Raw genomic sequence first — 19,583 nt, 5'->3', positions numbered from 1 at the left:
CTTCTATGATCTCATTCTACATTGCAATACTATGTTATTAAGCAAGGACATTGAAAAATGTGAAAATCTTTTCCTCGTATGTACCATTTGTATAATCACTTGGATTGAATATATATACTATGTAACTCTTGTTAGCACAATAATGTATATAATAAATTTATAATATAATTCTTCGTTTTTAGATACAATTCAGGAGCAAAATGCTTTTCTCAAGTACATACAAAGCATCTGACTGTTACCATAGATGCCTTTACGATACACAACAGCCTTTGGCAAGGTAAAAAGGTGAATTTGCCGAACAAGAAAGACATGCCTCTCGTCATATAGTTTTACACATGTGTCACATTTTATGCTACTATGCCCTCTGTTGTTCATAGTTACTATTTTAATACAGGCCCATATTAAATTAATGCAAACGTTGCGTTTTTAGTCAATTTTATAAAGACAAATGATTGATGCTGACTTACAGATGCGGGTGTGCAATCATTTCTAGCGTTTTCTACGATCGCACACCATATTGAACGGCGCAATGTTACCACGTATGTTTCGTTTTTTGTAATTTGTTGTATCTTTCCTTTTTATATTTTTCTTTTGTTTTATTTCTTGTTTTGTTTTGTTTTTAAGTTAACGTTGGCATCAATCACTGTGTCATAAGTTTATCAATATCTAATTAATAGGAATGGTTTGTTGTCAGTATCTAATATCTTTACGGACTAACTTCTGACGTGTAATCGCCTTGTAATCATGTAAGCTATTGTGTTGTAAATGAAAGTTGTGACTGATTGATAAAAGGTATTAATTAATTTTTCTTATAAAATTGTTTCTTCTTTTTTGCTAAAAGAGAGGCAGGGCTTTCATAAGTGTCGAACGAACATTTCGTCTTTATATTACATAAAGTAATTCGCACATATTTCTCTTACGCGTAAATTAAAACTGCTCTTAATTATTATAATTATAATTATAATTATTATTATTATCGTAGTATCATTAACTTTTATAAATTACTAAACGTAAATAGAGGATCATTAATTTGAATATATTTTTGACAGAGTCTAAAAAAAGATTCGAATTCCTCAATGTGATTTTTGTATTTGATTAATTTCTATTTAACAAAACTAAAATAATATTGATGAGAATAAAATGATTGTTTTGCACGAAAATTTCATTTGTAGAAGTCTCTTCGATATTTTTTCCAAATGATTTTAAACTTCAACATTGTTGCGTACGATTCGTTGTAACTGTCTTAAAACATTTTTGTGTTTAATGTATATCATCATCAAAGGTGAATTAATGATTCCTCGTTGACCATGAGATTTGCGCAGCCGTTAACGGTTGCAGCAGCGTACGTAGATAATGTAATTCGTTTGCTGAAAAGTGTTGAAAAATACCAGCTCACGGACAAACGAAAAAGGTAAAAAATAATAATAATGTGGATTTGTAAATATATAAGTTGATTCTGATTAGTGAAAGAAAATACCAAATCAGCCTTAAGATCGATCTGAATGTAATTGATGTTGTGCGAGGATGTTTTCCTTTACAGTGTAGGTACCATCGAATATAATTTATATAATGCCTCGTTGATTTGAATATCTTGAAGCGAGTTTTGTGAAGTGTGTATCGGTGTAAGATTAGAAACTTGCAAGGATTTGAGAAGGGAGAGAAAATGAGACCGTACTAACAGTACCAAAAGTTCGTTTCTTGAGTGAACAGTAATAATTTTGGTAACTGATAGGAAGTGTCTGGATATTGAAAACGGCCACGAACTGGTGAAATCTTTGATTGAATTGCTATTTTTCTTTCCTGCGCGCAATACATACTTATTCTTTACGATGTATCGAACAGTTTAAAATCTTATGATAGTTTCGATCATTGTAAGAGGAAAGCAGAAGATGGTTTGGAATATAGAACAACAATAATTTAACTGAAACAACAAAAATTTTCTTTGTATTTAAAATTATCTTTACTTTAATTAATTTATTTGAATATGTCCTAGGCCTAAATAATTCTAATCCAATATCTATAGTCTGCGTTCCTCGTAATTGAGAAAAGAAACCTTGGAAAGAGAGTATTAATGATTTATTTATAAATGTCTCAGTATATTGTTGAAAATTTTAATCAAACGGACTAATGTTTAACCCGTTTATAAGTTGGGTAATTACTCTCGCGAATTGTGTAAACAGTATATGGATCTTATTTTTTCGGATGGTAATCGTTCTCTTTCTTTCCTTTTTTTATTTTTCTTTCTTCTTTAGTATGTCTCTCATTTCCTAATGGAACGTGTCAGTCCAATTTCAAGCGAAACGAAACATGCGGTTCTTGTATTGTACATGAAGGATAATTAGCATAATAACGTAATAACGAAAGAACTATTTATTTATTGTGCCATAAATTATAACTGTCCGCCGTTCGTGTGGGACTGGCACTGATCTTCCATCTTGACGATTCAATTTTTTTAACGTGTATGCAATCCGTTTTTCGTAATACGCCGATAGGACGAATGAATAGAAACTAGATAGAGGTAAAATACAATTTTTGTACAGAAATATGGAGGGTCTATCTGTTGTAGAATTTTGTTCTCGAATTCTTTATTTAAATTATGTTTAGCGTGTATATTATAGCGTTTATCAATTTTTTACTTGTCCAATATTTGTAGAATGTATTTTTTAACTTTATGGGTCTGTGCATGGAATTTAAAGCGATAATGTCATAAGAAAGAAGAAGAAGAAAGGAAAAAACAATATTTGTATTGGTTCACTGGAACAATAGACCCCCCTATATTCTGCAATGGCATAGCAGAACACGACCGTATTGATTATTCTTAAGTAATTATGCAACATATCGAATTTCATGTTCTTCACAATTATAATCGCGAAAAATATATTTTTAATTCGCAATGATGCAATATTTGGTTCAATCGTCCCGAGATTATTTTATTCAAGCTCACGTTCGAGGTAGATGATTTGTATAATGAAGGGACTTGCAAAACAAATTTTACTTCAAATAAGAAAAGAATCCGTCGATCGTAGATATCCAAAGGAGTTCGTTATATTCTATTCTCTTGTATTGTAAATCTATTGCGTGTATCGCCGTAAAAAATGATGAGTAGAGAAATTTTTGTGAGCCTCAGTCTCCGAAAACAGTCCGACTTGACAATATTGAACGCGAAAATAAGTAAACGCCGTAAGATGAATTATAAGATTTGAAGACATAAGTCGCGTTAAAAGCTACGATAACAATGTGAACGAACAGTGAATGAAGATTTATGAATAACGATATAATAGTCACTAATCTTAAGAATCAACGGAGGAACACCGGCTTGTGGAGAAGGGATTGAAAATAGTAAGAAAAGCTACAAACAGTAAGAGAAAGTTCGAAAAAAAGGATGTGTAACTGTAGGAAGGGAGGATGATTGCTTGTGCTTGATATTTATATTTTTCGAAGCAGAGAAATATTATTAGTGAGCTGTTGGCAATCGGCGTGATAAACAATGAAACGAAAAACACAGAGATAGGAAAAAATGGGATATAAATAATCGCGCTTACTATTAATAAACGATTACTTTTATGTAATAATCCTTCATTTTTATTGTCATAAATGAAAGAAGTGAAAACTGAAAACTTTGTCGATTTATCCATGTCTGTAAATATTATGTTTTTATATACGCATAAATGAATCTACTACTCAATGATATATGTATATTTATTGAGTACGTCAAGTCAAAATTTGGGTCATATTTTACTGTTAGCATCTTGCAGCGAATGTCATCAATAAAATTTAATAACCCACTTTCCAATAGACTTTTATTCTTGAGTCTTCATCTGTGAATATATATCTAATGGAACTAAATGTGTCTTCTTTGTCTTAATTGGTTGTGTAATGTAAATGTATATATAACCTTTGGAGTACAGAAAAGGGTGAATTAAATAACCATACTTTCTCATTGTTATATATTTTATACACAATAGCGAAGGCGTCATTGTTAATTTTTCTGCATATGTATAATATATTACATTTCAACGAATAAGAAAAATACTAGACATAAATATTAAAATATCCTTGTGAAGAACATTTCTCCCTATATATATATTTAATTCATTAAGGGCACTTTATTACAGGGTGTTAAACATGACTTTCCTTCCGCTTCTGATCATCTTAAATATTACAATTCGATACCTTACTACCGCTATAACAGTACAAAATAATTCCACTTCGTTCGTTCTTATCCTTTCCTTTTTAAAAAATATACGATTTCGATCGAGTGCCATCTCATGTTTTATGCTGCGCTCTCGATCGAAATCGCTATTTGCTCTTACATTAACGATAATAAATAGCTTTAAATACTGATGTACAATTGTTTTGTGACTTACAGATGAATTACAATTAAACTATATGGCAGTGATCTTGCTACTTACACGTATGTTATGACATTTGTTTTGCATATCAGGTCTATGATACAATTCGACGCGAATTTGTGCCATAATTTGTTAATGCTTTAAAAATTGTTTCTCAAACTATGTTTTGCAAAATTATCGTGAAATACATATCGTGAAATAAGTTCTAGAAAACGTTTCAATGGCGGATAATCGTTTGAATTTTTACTACGTCATACATTGATCTTCCAATATACTAACATTAAATTATAAACCAAAATTTTTCATGTCTATAATTAACTTAATTCCAATTTATGTTATGAACTATGATCTTTTCGTCAAGTTAATATTTTATATTCAATTTTTATTTTTAATTTAAGTTTTGATATACGTTGTATTCGTTAATATATAGATTTGTATAAAAGTGCGGGAAGATATTCATTTGTTAATTGCATCTTCAAGAAGGGAGTGATATGAATATTATTATTAAAATACTTATTGTGGAATGGCAATATAAGTGTAACGAATTGCTTCTACCTCGTATTATTATTTTGTAAGTATATATGTCACAATTTTTAAAACTATTTTTTAAATACAATATTCATTGGATAGATAATTTATAAATTTTTAAAATAATGTTAATCGATTTATTTTAGTAGAATAGTAAGTTAAATAAATGTATAATTCCTTTTTTGTTAATAATTTCCAAAATAGATGCTTAAATAATAATTAATTAGTGATTCAACATTGATTTATCAAATAGTATACATATAATGCATGTAAATTAAGTTAAATTTTTTTGGTATATGTTGAGAAAGTTGTTTATTTTTTTTTTTTTTTGTATATATGGTAAAAATTTATTTAAGAAAATTTTAGTTGAATTAAGTAAATGTAAAATCTGTTATGTACAAATTATAAATATTAGCTTATTCTTTTCACATTATATTCATTATATATCATTTTTTCTGAACATACTTTTTATATAAATATATCAGAAAGAGATACATATAAAAGAATGAGAAAGTTTCATTAATATTGTATTAAAAGTTTTTATCGTAGAACTTTAAAATAATAAAAACAAGTTTGAGAAACATCAATGTAAACTTCATGCGTTTGCATGCTAGCATCTCTTGGCTTCGTTTAACCTTATGTCTTAATGATTAAAGAATTTCCATCATGATATGGCACTTGATCCCAGTGTGAAATTGTATTGAACACAGTTCATAGAAACCTTTCGAGCATTGTGCGTCCTTTGAACAGTCTTTGGAACAAAATTAAATGACTCAGAGGAGTTCACACATTGTACTGATTATCATTGTACTGGGCAGGAGCTCAAGTGAATATTGTGCAATTCATCCATGTCTGTCCAATCTCGTCTTTCTCCCCCTATCATTACATTTCTTATACATCCGTTGAAATGATCCCTTGTTATTAATGTTCCTTTTGGAGCAGAGGCTGGAGTAAAATTATACGTTATTCATTCACATTTATAAATATAATAGTAAATTGTTTTTATTATATTTTTTTAATGGAATATAACTAAATAGAAGGAGGTTGATAAGTATGTCTAACCTGGCAAACCACCAATGTATAGAGGGCCAGAAACTGTAGCATCCATTATATGATAATTGACATTAGCTGGAAGGCCATACTTCTGATCCAACTCATCGACTTTCAGTGCCAATTCTTCGTCGTTATAAACTGCTTGTATTCTGTGCCATCGATTGTCACAGATCGTGTATGGACTATTGAAACGTTGTTCTACATATAACGGATTGTTATCTCCTAGATCACCCGACATAATCACTTTACCATTATTCAGTTCTAATGATAATGAAGGCGAATTGCCGGGTGCCGTTATAGAAAGCAAAACACCCGACAATTCTGATGTTCTAAATTCCAACTGAAGTTCGAGTACAGCACCTAATTCAAAGTTCCTCTCTGCAAAAGAGGAAAATTTCGTTCATCATTATGATCTAATTTTATTTTTGTGTGATACTCATTTTCATAAACAGATAACTTTGATATCTTACTGTATATGGCATATGCTTCATCCTGGAAATAAGCTCCACTTTCAACATTTGGGAAACACTGTCCCACTTGATAGGCTCTACTCGTAGAACCAACCATATCATACACGTTCCCATTGATCCTCAACCCTCTGATACAACCTTTGAGGGTTTCAAGTTTAACCACGACTTGTTCAGGTATGGGTGTTCCACTTTCAGGCAGGCCCCCAATATACATCATAGAAGCTAGTCCAATTTTTCTTGGCACTTTAATCGTGCGTGGTGTTTGAGAATCCACGAGTAATGTCAACTTCCGCTCGTCATGACTGATCACTACATGATGCCAATTACCGTCATTAAACGGTGTTTTAAACAATATTTCTTTCTTCTGTTTGCTTTTCACCAAGAGTAAAAGCTGCCCATCTCGTATCACGACCATGAGATAGTGTTTTGGTCTAAGGCCCTATGAATTAAAAGAGATTATTCTATAGTGTAAGGGCTTGTATGGATATTAGGTATGGCAAGGCAATCGACAAGCTTGGTCAATCAAGGTCAGGCAAGGGCCCGACTCTTAAATATATGCTGTTTCTAAAAGATATAAATAATTTCTACATACTGGAGTAATAAAAAGCAGTCCATTTGGATAGTATGTCCTGAAATCAAATTCTATTGCATACTTCTTCTCCCAAAATTTTTTAAAATTTAGATAAAGTTGCGTGTGACTGTTTGGTTTGTCACCAAATTTGAGGGCACCAGCTTCCAAAGAATAATACGGCACTTTTTGACACCCTTCCGGTTGGGTAGACATTCCCCTTGACAGCGATGCTGATGGTGTATACGTAGGAGGATCTTTTCCCATGCTTGGTCCGGAACGACCAATTAGTGCATGTTCAAAACTAATGGCTTCATCAAAACGAACAATGCTATAAAAAGAAATAATTTAATGAATATTTGTTATTTAGTTTATTAATACGGAATATTGTAAAATTTGTTGTATTTAACTTACTCGTCATTAAATATCGCATCTTTAATCGTCCCATACAAAGGCGTGGTGGTGGAAATCATGTTGGTATTGTTAATAAGTACTGGTAAACCTCCGAAGAATAGTCCTCCACTTTCTTCGGGAGCTTTAATAGCCGCACTGGTGGGTAATTTACCTGCGCTCTGATAGGCGTCGTCTATTCGCAATTCGATATCTTTTCGTCTTTTAATTACTGTTACTGAGTGATATCTCCCGTCATTAAAGGTGTCATTCGATTGTAAAGTGAGCTCCCCTCTTCCAGCATTTAAACGCACTTGCACTTGCCCATTGATTATGCATACGGAATAGTAACTTTTTTTCTAAAAGAATAAATGACATTGTAAGTTAGAAACATGGATCATGATCTCAATATTTATTTGGAGAATTTTGACGAATTTCGTTCATTTTATTATCTTCCCAAAGCACAATGTGATCATATTTTATCGCGCAGATATTGTATATCAGATATGATATTAAATATATAATATTGAAGAATTAAATTAAATGCCTTGCATTATGTTTATTTCATTTAATTTCGATGCAAAAAGTTTTTCATGTAGAAGAATAACGATATTATTTTACTTACAATTGAGTCATCGTTCATGTGTCGTATAGGAGGCATACGTTCTTCTTGTCCTTCGAACGTAGAAAGAAGGAGTACAGCGTTTTCCTGCATTGTTCTAAAAGAGAAACTCATTGTGGAGTTTATTTTACGCAGTGTGTATGATACATGTTGTAAATACCCATCTCCATAAAATCCTACAATCCTTAATGGCTGCAAACATAAAAATTTATTTTTTATTTATGTATGAACTGTTTTACTTAAATTAAAATTCTTTGTCCAGCATTAAAGGGAACAATAAATGTTTCAAAAGTGAGTAATAAATTTTCCTCTTATAGAAATTGTTTCTTAATTCCTTAACTATTTAAGTGCTTCCTATTGTTTTACAATACAGAAAATTTACTTCAAATAAAATGTATATATATTTTTTTCATAGAATAGCTGAACAAAACATCTCACAATATTCTATTTTATAATTAAGAAGATCTCAATGAACCAGTAGGAATTTATTTATTTTTAACATCTAGATAGTAAGTATCCATTTTTCATAATTAAGTTATTTACCTTATTTGCACAGGTAGGCTCGACTCCATGATATTGTTCTGCCATTGGATCATAGCCCTCTTCAACGATGATATTAGACATACAGCCAAAGAAGGAAACCTGAGACGGCAGAATTAATTTTTCAGCGCGAAAACTTGGTGGAACACCACCGATATAATATTTAGCCTGAATGAAATCTGGGATGTCCTCTTTTTTGGGTTGAGGTGTAGGTGCGCCGATCCTCTTATCGTTTTCTCCTCCTACACTCAAGCTACATTTTTCAACCGTTTTACGTAGCTGATAATATCTAAATGCATCCACTTTTGTCCAGTTTCCATTGTTATACTTAAAGTTTGAGGACATCTCCATGCTAACATTACCACCGTAACCAATATGCAGGATCACTTTTCCTTCTCGCAGGAATATCATGATGTGTTGGTTCTGTTGTGGATAAAAATGAAATATAATCATATTTCATTAAAGTAGACGTTTAACATTTATACGCCAATAGATTTTTAAGAAAAACAGGACAATTATCAAAAGTACAATAATTGAATTTGGTAATAATAATGATATAATGAAAGAGACACGATAGAATTTACATTTATTCAAAATAAATGATATGTGAATATCACGTACGTTGTCTGGATTAATTGCCAAAAATAGCAACGCATTCTCGTCGTAAGTTCGGAAGCTAATCGATACTCCAAACGAATATTTATTATATGGTCCTGAAGAAACCCTGTTTCTGACCGCATATCCTTCTCCATTGAAACTGTATGCTATATCATCCTTGACATCTTCCACTCTATAACATTAAAATAAATAGTCATTTTCGAATATCTAAAAACTAAACGAAATTTCGAACTTTCTAATAATTACCCTTCTACACATGCTTCGCAGGCCATATCTGGCGCAGTTGTAATGAAATTCCAAAGACCTATAGGCTTTCCATCTAGAATAACTTGGTGTACACATGCTGGAAGACCATTAGACGCAATAAGCTCGGTTCTTCTACGTTCTGTTATGGGAATTTTTCCTATCCAAACACGATCTGAACTGGTAATATCAAAGCGGCCGTATTCAGAGTTCGTTGAATTTTTTATGGGTGGATGTTCTTTGGTTGTCGACGCTTGTTTTCGTACATATAATTTGCCCAAGTGACGAACCCTGAAAATCATTTCAATTTCTCATAAAAAATTCACTCAATTTCTTGCACGTGATATAGATAATGGATGATAACTTTTAGTAAGTAGTTTATTTATTTAGAAAATAATTTTATAACAGATATCATATTTTATATTTTAATTATTCGCACTTTTATTATTTTGTGCAATTGAATTTTATTCAAATGCTGTTATAAAAAAATTACATAAAATTAATTACATAATTTTTCGATATAATATAATTTCTTATAAGAAAAACTAATGTCAGATGATACATATAATACTTCAAATAACATACCTTTCAGCTTCAATACGATACCAGAATCTATCATCTAGAAGATCGCCACTTTGTATCACTTCAGGGTGTGTAAGAATACCTGTTCCTCCTCCAACATTCCACATAAATCTCACTCTCCTGTCAATGATCTCCAGGGCAAGGAAATCATCCTGTATGAACAAGAGAAACATAGCAAAGGTATTTCACGTTTCGTATTTCATAATGTATTTAATTTCGTATTTAATTCGAGCAATATGCTTACATTTATGCTACTTGGCAAATAAAATAGGGGGCCTTCCTTTTTCCCTTTTGGAAGTGCAAAGGTCATGATAATCGAATTCATTGATGATGGCTGTAATGTGGATGGTCTGTAGGATCGGCTGCATTCTTTTCCTTCTGCTGATTTTAAAGAAACGCGAATCTAAAGAAAAACATTTCATTAAAAAATTTATTTGACGAAAGTATAAAAAGATAATATATTCCAAAAATTATAATATCATGATTACTCCGTCAGCGGTGTTTCTAGCTTCTGCGATTTTGTCTTTGAGATTCTGTAATTTTGTAGTCAACGTATCGTTCCATTTATCAAATTCATTTTTCCTTTTTACCGCGGCATTTGATAAACTTATTAATTTTGCATCTGCTTTTTTCATGTTACTCAGTGCTTCTGTCACTGAAATAATTTTTTTAGATGATTGTATGATGAGATAAATACAGAAACGTATATACGTAACATGAAGAAAAATATAATAAATCTTACATTTTTCGCTGGCTAAACTGATTTCGGAATCGCCTTCTCTTTTTAAATCGTACAATTTTGGTTTTAATATATTAGCAATCCCTTCTTCGTAATCTCCAATAAGTTTTTGCGAGGTTTTAATACTTTCTAACACCTTCTCGTTGTCGTTTAATATATTTTTAACATTTTCACGCACTAAAAGCAACATACGGATATTTCAATAGAAACGTTTAATAAACACATATCTTATTGCCAATTCCAAAAAAATCAAGATTTAATTCAAGATAAAATTAATTACCATCAGGGTTTTAATTAAGAATTTTTAATCACAGCTTAAAAGTAAATAATTTGTTCTAAAAAGTATAGATGTAGTATATCAAAATACAAAAATTTTATGATCACAACGATCAATAAAAAACCTCACATCTTTATTGCGGTTATTGAAGTCATAGCTATGTATAAATATAAAAAAAAAAAAAAAAAAATGGATCACTGCTATAAAATGAACTTACATTTCTTACTGTCATCTTGCAATGTTTGCAATTTTATGTTGACTTGATTATCTCTAATTCCAGTACTATTGAGAGTATTTTTCAAAATGTTCACAGCTTCCTTTTGCAATTCCAATCCATCACTCGCCTTTTGTACTAATTTTCCATGTCTGTTTGCACTATTTTGCTGCTTGGACGATGCCAATGATATTTCTTTAGCGCTATCCAAGAGCGATTTTGATTTTGGGCCATCGGGAAATATCTGATAATACGTTATAGTTGTGAGGCTGACTATTTTTTAAATCACTATGACTACAAAGCGTCCCCTTACCTTATTGTACGTGTCTTCAGAAATATCTTTAGCTGCCGTTGCTGTTATATTTGCAGTTCTTATGTTATCGACGATATTCTTGTATGCTTGACTGGCCTTCAGCGGGCTAGCTGCGATGTTTTTTGTCTCGGAAAACAGACTGCTCGGCAGAAACGCCAAGTTGCACTTTATCAAGTTATCGATCGTCAATTACATAAAGTAAAAGCATACTACTAAATAACGATTATTAATTCGCAACTGGAACTGTCTTCATATTTCATACGATTTCATTTTGTTTTGTTTTTAATTTAAGTCCCGAGTATTTCCAAGTTCTCGTGCAGAGATATACATTATTTTTATAACACGTATTTCTACCGCGTTATACACATTTACACTGTGTTACGTATTTGTCAAATATATACAGGACCAGTGCGAAAAAATGTTTCAGTATTGTTTTAAATATTCAAGTATTTTAAACAATCAAGTAAGTCGAGATGTTTTAAAAATATAAAACAACGAATTATTATTTTATCTTTCCCTCTGAATATAAATTGTGTTTACCTACTTCTAGCTATAAATAATTATCTTTCAATTGTTTAAATATCTTCAATTACAATTTTAATACTTTTTAGTAATAGCAATTAACATTCACAGATATTAATTAAAATTAATATACTATATTCTTATTTTGTTTTTCTTTGACTTGATATATAACGATATTTGCTTGACTATCTAAATATTAATTAACGTGACGATAAAATAATATGAACTAAAAGTATAAGAACAAAACTAAATAATTTTCTCTTACCTGACATACTGATCAACGCAGTTTGATAAATTCTTCACATGTGCAATCGCGGGTATCACGTATGTGTCGTTATATTCGTAATTTAATCTATACAGTAGTTCTTCTTTCATACTCAATTTATCAAACCAGTATGTTAATTTGTTTCGCAGTTCCGGAAGGTCCTGTAATTTAATATGTCCTCTTTTGAGATGTTTCTCGAGATACCGATGATATCGTTACTTGTAATTGTAACAAATATTAAAATAATTAATTAAATTTACATTTCCACCAAATCGTCTATAAGCTAATTTATTATACTTGTACATACTTGAAAATTATTATGAAAATCGATGATAAAACCACGCGTTTCATTAATCAGCTTTTCCCCCTCGGTAAGAGACGCATTAATTGTGCTCCGTAACATGTCAATCTCGCTACAGTAATTTTTGGCTTCCTGATATGTTTGATTAATATTGTTGTATAAACCATCGTATGTGAATAGCGTTTCCATTGTGTTTTCTATGATGTTTCGCATGTCAATTAATTTGATAGAATAATCTTCAGCAATGTTTTGAGCGATTGCTAATGGCCCTGTCGCATCGTACAAGGAATTTAACCAATCAGTATATTCTGCGACATCCCTGTAATTTTCAAAAATTATTATATAAATATTGAAACAATGATTTTGATGTAATAAAATTGGATTTTATTGTAATAATAGAATATTCGTTGTGAATGGAGTTAAGCTGGAGTAATCAATGCGGCATCTATGTGAAAAAGTTGTTAAAAGTACTAACTCGAGAAAACGTTCTATTTCCATAGTCTTCTTTGCTAGATTTAGTTCTTTTATACTGTTCAAAATCATTTTTGCTGTTTTCAATGCTTTTTTTATTTCTACTCTTTTGTTCTCGTTTGTATATTGATTCAACAATGTAATTGTATCTAGAAAAATGAAAACTCTTATTATAAGTATATACAGATTTATATAAAATGAAAAATTTGTATATAAGAATATTTTATTTAAGGCAAGTACCTTCTATATATTTTCGCAGATTGTCCGCTTCGATCTTTGCGCTAAATATGTTATTTTCTAAATCACTGGTCTTTGATTTTATAGTACCTGCGCGCAGAGCGCGCTCGTTCGCCTAAAATATTAAAATATTATTAATATTCATATAAAGAAATTTACGATCGATTACGAGTTAATTCGTTTACGAATAAATAATATTCAAGACTCTAAGAATAAATATATAACGAGTGTAATTGAAATAAGTATGAAATTAGAATTAAATACATACAGTTTTGAGCAACATTTCAAGGTATTTCATAAGATTTCTATACTCATGCCAGGGTACATCTCTCATTCTTTGCCTTAGTCTATTTCGAAGATTTATTTTATCTAGAAACGTTGTTATGTTGGTGTCAATGTAAGACAAATCTTCCCATGGAGGAGGAATATAACCATTGGCTATATGAGTGGTGCTTTCTGCTAATTCTTGCGAAAGTGCAGCCACAGTGTTGAGCAGTATACCGGTACAATTATCGTTGCACGCTAATGAAAAAATAATATCAACGATTTAACAAAAATTTAATTAATTTTAAAATTATAAAATTTCTATTCAAACATCATACAAAAAAAAAAAAAAAAAAAAAGGAAAGGAGAATTTCGATAAATTTAAACGAACAAGGTTTTCGCATTTTTCACTTACACGTGCAAACGTTATTTATATAGACGTGACGATACGCAGTACATTCAGAGCAATCACGACCCGTAGAACCAGCTCTGCATCTACATTGTCCTGTTTCCGTATCACATTCATCGTTCAAACTTCCAGCGGGGTTGCAATTGCACGGTATACATTTGCCACCAGGAAGGTGCGGGAATCCATAATATCCGGAAGAACACCGTTCGCATTTTCTACCGGCGTAACCTGCGCATATAAAGAATATAAAATAAATTTACCTCCGTAAGTATATCCTCTCTGGATATGAAAAATTAAGCAAATATTTCTAATGTCAAAAATAGAGATACAATTGAATTTATTTCAATTTAGAAAGGGCTCTTCTCTCTCGTATGGTTCACATCAACAAAAATATAATGCTTCTTTGATTCAACGATTGAGTTGGTTTCTGATAAATGTTATCATATATTTGCAATTAAAATTTGTATAAAGAAATTCTTCTGCGATGCGTTGAATGTACGTACCAGGTTTGCAAACACAAATTGCTTCCGTATTGGCAAGAACTATGCAAGTATTTGAGAATCTTTTATCTGCTTGTGGGCAAGGGCATGGTTTACAACCAAAGTCTGGATGGCCATAGAAACTGTCTGTGCAAATATCGCATCTTGGTCCTGCGGTGTTCTCTCGGCAATTCTGTAGCAAAAATGTTGGCTTTTATTGCAGAGACTTAACACATAATACGTATATATGGAGATTTTATTTATATTTTGTTAGTTACATTTGTCTAAATCTGAAACAATGAATTTATTTTATTCTTTAATATTTTTTATTACTCTAAATAACATGTTTAAAGAAAATTTCATTTAATTATTTTAGTTCATAAAATATAAACTTTGCCTATAAATTATAAGAAGAAGTCTAGCATTCATTTTGGTATAAAATATGAAAAAATTTTTTCACATAAGAGACACAGCTGAATGATTTCTTCTCAAAGTGCAGTTGGTAGAATTTAAATCGACTATCTTACCAAGCAATGCCCTGTTTCTATATCGCAAATATCAGATCTTCCATTACACTGGCAAGGTATTGCTTCTCCAATAAGGTTGATAACAATGGTTGATGTAACGGTTGTATTGTTGTACCATCGATAGTGTCCGATACTCGGATCTTGACAGGACGTGCTGTTATATTTCGGGGGGCATTTGCAAATCTCGACACCGGTGGCAAGTTGCGGTATATGCGTAGGCGTTAAAACTGCAGCGTCCATAGAAGCTTCGTGCAAGCTAAAATTTAATATAATGATACAATAATTGGACATTTTACATATTTGATGTACGTATTATATAGCAAAATATTATAAAGCAAAAATACAGCGAAAGAATTTCACAAATACTTAGTTTTGCAAGTTAAAAGGAATTACGTTAACACGGGTTTAAGATTTTAAATAAATCTTAAATAATTTATATAAGCGAAGAAAAAAGAAGAAAATAGGAAAAACAAGAAGTAACTTCGATAATAAAGTTTACATACGTTGTTCTTGTAAATTCGGCGTTATCGGAGGCTTTTACCAGGATGTATTGCAAATTTTGCAAAGCAACCATAAGAACCTCTCTCGTGACTTTATAGTCTGGCCTATTTTGTAATTGCCATAAGGACTCGTGAAATCTAAAAAGAGGGTAGTTCGTATCATTTCGTTATCGAAACAAAATAAAAGCAGGCATTATTTTATTGTTAGAATATCAAATCAAAATTATGTTAATTACTAATTGGAATTAAATATTACCTGATTTCGTAATGATTGCTATCCGAAGGTACGGGTAAATAGTATTCTAAGACAATTTTACGGTTTCCTTGCAGTTGCACGATCGGATATTGAAAAGTTGATCTTAAAGGTATTCCACCTTCTGTCGAAGTTGTGAATCTTAAAAATCCTCCGTAGGATACAACCTTAAATTATGAATCACGTTAAGTCATCCTTTAGCGTCGTGTGGCCACTTGTTTGTCGTGTAATGTAAAATTCAATGAAGTGTTCAAGTGTTTTTCAATACATTTGAAGTTACCTTATCACCAAGAAAAGATTCGGGTAGCATCCAATAGAGAGGATAATTATAATACAAATGCGATGGTATCGTCACATCACCTCCAGTATCAGGGATCGTTGAAAGTCCATTGGTCATGTTTAAACCACCGTTAATAGGAGATAAAAAAACTCGTGATCTAAATTTAGAAACCTGTATAAATGGAGAAATATCTTAATAATTATTTTTTAATTCTATTCATATTACAGTATTGGTAATATTTTAATAACAGCAATAATAACTTTTCTATTTGTAATGTAATTATATCTGAAAGAGAGAGCGATGAAAAAGAAATTAATTTGAATTTGATAAATTTCTTCTCGAAATGATATGCATACGTGTGTCGAATATTTAGATTTAGACTGCACGAGCATAATATACAAATTTTATTCTTACAAGATCAAGTGACAAAGATTTAGCTGAATAAGAACTCGTTTTTACGTAGAAATCATTTTGTGTAATGCTACGATGCTTACTATTATATCATTGATAGTGTCATTGACATAAAGAGTTCGTGGTCGTGTCAATCTTCTCTGTCCCCAACTAAGGCCAGCTTGTTGACAGGAAGTCGTTCTTCCGAAACAAAAACATTCGGTGCAACCTTTCGGATTGTCCAGTGATAAACCGAACGTACCTTCTTTACATTGACTACACTGTCTTCCGATCACGTATTCCTAAATAGCAAACATACAATTTTTGTGTAACCTAAGAAATTAACCGAATATATTTCCACAAAGAACTATATGCTTTAATTATATCAAAAACTCAAAGATGAATTTTTAAAATTTTTGGCGAATCATCTACAATATCTTGTAAGTCATAATTAGAATTTAGATATTTTAAAAATTAAAAATTCCATTTAAAGATGCGTTAAAGTTGATACCTTGCAAGGACACTGCCCTTTGTCATTGCAATCGCAAGTTTCATCATCACATTGCAAGGTACCCGCCACGTTGCAGCTGCAAGGTCGACACCTAGGATAACCATAGTAACCTTTCGCGCATTTCTCACACCTAAGGCCATCGTAGCCGATTCTACAAGGACATTGCCCTTGATGATCGCACTGAGGTTTCATGGAACCAAGGGTGCACGCACAGGGCCTGCAGCCAACTCCTGGGACCAAATCCCAGGAACCTGATCTGCATCTGTCGCAATGTTCACCGAAGGTCAAGGTTGGACACACACAGCGACCTGTGTCAGGATCACAGACGTGACCTGGTCGCACGCACGAATCGCAAACTGAAAATAAAAGATTTATGGAAACTATGTCAAAATGTGTGAAGGCATTATGTGATAGCATTTAATACTGATTAATTAAATCCAATTATATCAAATTTCGTATTATTTAGTAGCGTTTTCATATGACTATAAAAATTTCATACTTTTCCTTCATTATTATTTCTTCGTTTCCTCATTTTGTTTGTATATTGAAACGTATAAAATCATTTATATATATTAAAATATTTAGCATCGTATTATAAAATATACCTTGACATCCGTTTGATGAATATCCATAATGTCCAGGTAGACAAACATCGCAACGTGTGCCACCAACTCCTGGTTTACAGTAGCATTGTCCAATACTATCGTGACAGGAAGAATTATACGCTCCTATAGGATCGCAACCACAAGGAGCGCATCCTGCTCCCGTTGGCAAACCCCAGAAACCAATCTTAACAAGATGAGAAAATAGAAAAGACTGGTTGCAAATAATAAACTTGATTACGTTCAATCAGATTCTAGTAACGACTATGTGTCATTCGAATGTGTTAATTGGTTAGTGAAATAATAGTTGCAGCAATTCTATAATAATTCTGACGTATTAAATTTCAGAAAGCGATGTCACTAGAGTTTTGTACACACGTTTTTCGTATAATACTCAAATTGATGTGTTGATTTTGTCTAATTTTTATAAAATTCATTTTGGATTCATTTCTTTCTTAATCGCAAATAGAATTTAATGATCTTAAGTTTTGGAGACGAGTAGCGATTCAAACGATTCTTAACATATTCGTGGAATACAAAATCATTTTATCTATTTTTATCAATCGTATCAATTTTTATCTATTGCGAGAAAATGGGAGTGAAAGCAATTTTAAGAGGTGGAACGAGACACATAAATTTCTACTTATGTTTATTGCGATCTACTCACCATACATTGATCGCATTGTCTGCCAGTCACATGGGGCTTGCATTGGCATTGTCCTGTTACAATGTCGCAGGCAGTGGTTATCGAACCAATAGGATTACATCGACACCCTGAAAATAGTTAAGAAGATTCATACAATAGGAGATATTCATAGAATACTTAAATGTTTCGATGTACATATTCTACGATCTATGTTTAATATTAAATTTTATGAAAAATTTAAAATGAAAATGAACATTGATCTTGAACATAAGTTTTATTCACGACAGTATTGAAATAATGCAATGTTATTAAGCTGCTAACACGTTCGTTGTCGATTCAATTCTTAATCTTATCGAAGCTTTGCACACTGTACTTGTGGATTGTTATAAAACTTTCGTTTCAAAATTTCGTGATCTCTAATTCGTGTTTTATATGAATCGATATCGTAAAAGTATACAGCAATTTGGATTCAAGATGCTCGCAGTAAATGCGTTAATTTAATATTTGCATTTTGTATAATTTCATGTTCAATAACTTCTTTCTACTTTCTGCAATGTCTTTCTTCTTTTTTTTTTTTTTTTTATTCTTTCATTTGTTAAATTTAACAAAGAGTCGCGAAAAAGTAATCTATAGTCCTTTCACTTAAACGAGTTCTCTTCAATGTTTAGATGAAAACTGTACGTCAAAGAATAAAATAGAATAATAACTCTTTCATTAACTCTGTTCCACATTGATAATTCACATTTCATTCTCAACCTGTGAGATCACGCCAAGAGAAATATGTCTTCCATTCATTTCACAGGTAACAATATACATACAGATCTATACATATCGTGATCAGCATCTATTCAGTCTGGATCCTAGTCATGCATGACTAGTGTTTGCTGATGCGCGATCGATCGCATTTCGCAATTAGCAATGCCACCACGACGAATGTTGTATTGTATTCAAACGATTTAAGCCCTGGTTGGCACTTTCACGGCTGCTGTCTCGTGACGAAAAAGAAGAAAGACCATTCAACGAGGAATTTTTGCGACGCAGCCATAAATCGTGAGCAGGTACTGCAGATTTAAATTCAATTTGGTCACCAGTGTCAGACGGTGAAATAATACTTGTAACTTGTAATCGGTCTAGTCAGAGGCGAGATAGTCGATGGGATCACTGCAACAACGTTAAACAGATATTTGTTTCCATATTCTGTTCCTCTCTACTTTTTAATTTACTCTACTTAATTTCTTCCTTTAATATTTCATATTGTTTTTCACGATTTTGAAAGTGTCTAATATCTGTCGCGTAAAGTATAAAGTACAAGAATATTGAAAATATGATTACCGGCACCTGTGGTAGTCTGAAAGGTTTACAGTACGTATGTGGCAAGTTTGATCTATCAATTCATCTATCAATGTTCGAAACACGA

General features: G+C 31.8%; 2 protein-coding genes across 32 annotated transcripts in view; one reads left to right on the top strand and one right to left on the bottom strand.

The window, feature by feature from the left end:
* The window catches only part of Patronin (calmodulin-regulated spectrin-associated protein patronin), an 85,938-nt gene extending 82,145 nt beyond the window's left edge, over positions 1 to 3,793 (top strand). For all 28 annotated transcript variants that reach the window (XM_072005778.1, XM_072005776.1, XM_072005773.1 and 25 more), the window contains one exon: positions 183 to 3,793. In XM_072005778.1, coding sequence (XP_071861879.1) covers positions 183 to 327 — 145 coding nt within the window. In that variant the 3' untranslated portion in view covers positions 328 to 3,793. The remainder of the gene's footprint in view (positions 1 to 182) is intronic.
* A 140-nt stretch (positions 3,794 to 3,933) lies between these two features.
* The window catches only part of Wb (wing blister), a 197,988-nt gene continuing 182,338 nt past the window's right edge, over positions 3,934 to 19,583 (bottom strand). For all 4 annotated transcript variants that reach the window (XM_072005748.1, XM_072005749.1, XM_072005750.1 and 1 more), the window contains 30 exons: positions 18,188 to 18,294; positions 17,524 to 17,707; positions 16,919 to 17,274; positions 16,512 to 16,709; positions 16,018 to 16,188; positions 15,741 to 15,904; positions 15,488 to 15,622; positions 14,985 to 15,240; positions 14,482 to 14,650; positions 13,985 to 14,206; positions 13,574 to 13,827; positions 13,309 to 13,420; positions 13,073 to 13,217; positions 12,604 to 12,916; positions 12,297 to 12,457; positions 11,510 to 11,648; positions 11,200 to 11,440; positions 10,709 to 10,882; positions 10,455 to 10,621; positions 10,211 to 10,369; positions 9,970 to 10,118; positions 9,388 to 9,675; positions 9,145 to 9,313; positions 8,527 to 8,946; positions 7,987 to 8,175; positions 7,386 to 7,720; positions 6,996 to 7,302; positions 6,404 to 6,842; positions 5,943 to 6,311; positions 3,934 to 5,825 (listed from right to left, as the gene is read on the bottom strand). In XM_072005748.1, the coding sequence (XP_071861849.1) occupies positions 5,683 to 5,825; positions 5,943 to 6,311; positions 6,404 to 6,842; positions 6,996 to 7,302; positions 7,386 to 7,720; positions 7,987 to 8,175; positions 8,527 to 8,946; positions 9,145 to 9,313; positions 9,388 to 9,675; positions 9,970 to 10,118; positions 10,211 to 10,369; positions 10,455 to 10,621; positions 10,709 to 10,882; positions 11,200 to 11,440; positions 11,510 to 11,648; positions 12,297 to 12,457; positions 12,604 to 12,916; positions 13,073 to 13,217; positions 13,309 to 13,420; positions 13,574 to 13,827; positions 13,985 to 14,206; positions 14,482 to 14,650; positions 14,985 to 15,240; positions 15,488 to 15,622; positions 15,741 to 15,904; positions 16,018 to 16,188; positions 16,512 to 16,709; positions 16,919 to 17,274; positions 17,524 to 17,707; positions 18,188 to 18,294 (6,635 nt within the window). In that variant the 3' untranslated portion in view covers positions 3,934 to 5,682. The remainder of the gene's footprint in view (positions 5,826 to 5,942; positions 6,312 to 6,403; positions 6,843 to 6,995; positions 7,303 to 7,385; positions 7,721 to 7,986; positions 8,176 to 8,526; positions 8,947 to 9,144; positions 9,314 to 9,387; positions 9,676 to 9,969; positions 10,119 to 10,210; positions 10,370 to 10,454; positions 10,622 to 10,708; positions 10,883 to 11,199; positions 11,441 to 11,509; positions 11,649 to 12,296; positions 12,458 to 12,603; positions 12,917 to 13,072; positions 13,218 to 13,308; positions 13,421 to 13,573; positions 13,828 to 13,984; positions 14,207 to 14,481; positions 14,651 to 14,984; positions 15,241 to 15,487; positions 15,623 to 15,740; positions 15,905 to 16,017; positions 16,189 to 16,511; positions 16,710 to 16,918; positions 17,275 to 17,523; positions 17,708 to 18,187; positions 18,295 to 19,583) is intronic.

This window comes from Bombus fervidus, chromosome 6 (assembly GCF_041682495.2).
Source record: "Bombus fervidus isolate BK054 chromosome 6, iyBomFerv1, whole genome shotgun sequence".
Classification (NCBI taxonomy): Eukaryota; Metazoa; Arthropoda; class Insecta; order Hymenoptera; family Apidae; genus Bombus; species Bombus fervidus.
The sequence above is the reverse complement of the archived record's forward strand: the minus strand, read 5'-3'. Positions and strand labels throughout refer to the sequence as shown.